This window comes from Meleagris gallopavo, unplaced genomic scaffold (genome assembly GCF_000146605.3).
Source record: "Meleagris gallopavo isolate NT-WF06-2002-E0010 breed Aviagen turkey brand Nicholas breeding stock unplaced genomic scaffold, Turkey_5.1 ChrUn_random_7180001955751, whole genome shotgun sequence".
Taxonomy (NCBI): Eukaryota; Metazoa; Chordata; class Aves; order Galliformes; family Phasianidae; genus Meleagris; species Meleagris gallopavo.
Genome location: NW_011216447.1, coordinates 1 through 1418, shown reverse-complemented (window position 1 = coordinate 1418; position 1418 = coordinate 1). Strand labels below are relative to the sequence as shown.

Genomic DNA, 1418 nt, shown 5'->3' with positions numbered 1-1418 from the left:
CACGTTCAGCCTCTCAGCCGCCTCCCCACCCAAGTGCGGGTCTTCCAAAGGTCTCGAGGCCACACCATTCACCCACCTTCACGGCCCTTCTGCCAGCAATATAGTTGGCCCTGATTCGTTGCTGCTCACACAGCTCCCAGCAGGTCTGTGACAGCACGATTTCATAGGCAGCCGAAAGGTTTTGGGCCTCGATAACTTCGTCCAGGGCCTGGCTGCAGATGAAGAAGTACTGACGATCCCCGCCTCTGACAGATATGAAGGAGAAAATCCCGGCGGAGATCCCTGGGGAGAGAAAGACCAGCGGCGTTAACACAGGGAAGCTTTGGAACTCGGTGGCCCCCAGCTGCACAGAAGCTCAGCTGAAGCCCAGCCTGGAGACAGGCAGCAGGGAGGGCAGGGCCTCGTGCGTCCTTCTTGGGGCCATAGCCACACAGGTCCCAGAAACGGGCATCTACAAAGGGGCAAACAAAGTCAACACTGACAGTGCGTTGGCACTGCTGGGCATCTGAGCCAGTGGCCTACAGAGCAAGCCCTGCAGAGCAGCAGCTTTGAGCAGCGTCTGCTCTGTTTACGTGAAGGCAGGTTGCAAGTGTGTGCCTGAGAAGGCAAGAGCCTTCCGGTGAGCTGGGGAAGGGGGCCCTTGAGGCAAAGCAAAGGGGAGAAAAGCAACAGGGAGACCCAGAGAGAGGAGGATAGAAGAGGTCTTGTGGAAGTCCCAGGTGAAGTCTCTGCCCACAGTCTGCAGCCCAGGCATGCTGTCTGTGGTGCGAGGAGAGCCTGCAAAAGCCTGGCTCAAAGCTGTTAGGCAAAGCAGTTCCCCTTTGCTCGCCATGAAAAGCACCAAGCTGTTTAGCTCCTGGAACTTGAGGAAGCATCCCAGAGGTGACACATCCCTCATCCAAGGGGCAGGCGGGACAGAGGGGCCCGTCTGGGGACCGGGTGTGGGATCTACCTCCCAGTGGGGTCAGAAGTTGGGACCCCCCACGGACAGAGCGGGCTGTGCTCTGGGACCCTTGCTGGGAGCGAGGGGCCTGTGCTACAGCTGATGCGAGGCAGGGAAGGAGCCCTGGCCTCCCCTGCCCTCACTGCCTCCTGCTTGTCCTGCAAATGCTGACAGGGGAGGCTATCCATCAGCTCTGGAGAGTACCGGGGCTGACCCATCTATGCCCGTACCTATCTTCAGGTGGAGCATGAGACCCATGTGTGTGTCATGAGTGCCGTACTTCTTCTGGATTTCACTGGAGCACTGCAGCGCCAGGTTGATGGCTGTAGGCAAGTGAGGCTGTGCTGCTCTCCACAGCACCAGCACAGCATCCCCTGGGGAAAGGAAGGGGAAGGTGAAGGCTCTCCTGAGGGCTGACTGTCCCTGAGTTGCACCCAGCCGCAGGGACAGCAGCAAGCAGCCGGGCGGCGTGCAG

The 1418-nt window shown here is 59.6% G+C and overlaps 1 protein-coding gene across 1 annotated transcript; it reads right to left on the bottom strand.

Annotated features, from left to right (window-relative positions):
• Window positions 1-12: 12 nt before the first annotated feature.
• On the bottom strand, window positions 13-1410 carry LOC104917113 (adenylate cyclase type 10-like). Its single transcript, XM_010728226.2, has 2 exons — window positions 1174-1410; window positions 13-282 (listed from the first exon to the last, which is right to left on the bottom strand). The coding sequence occupies exons 1-2, from the start codon at window positions 1199-1201 to the stop codon at window positions 14-16; spliced, it is 297 nt and encodes a 98-aa protein (XP_010726528.2). The 5' UTR covers window positions 1202-1410; the 3' UTR covers window position 13.
• Window positions 1411-1418: the final 8 nt, after the last annotated feature.

Bases quoted from the DNA above. Each gene is read 5' to 3' on its own strand.
- LOC104917113 (XM_010728226.2), bottom strand. From the start codon at position 1,201: ATGGGTCTCATGCTCCACCTGAAGATAG. The intron at 283-1,173 runs GTACGGGCATAG...TTCTCTCCCCAG, and splicing joins CATGCTCCACCTGAAGATAG to GGATCTCCGCCGGGATTTTC.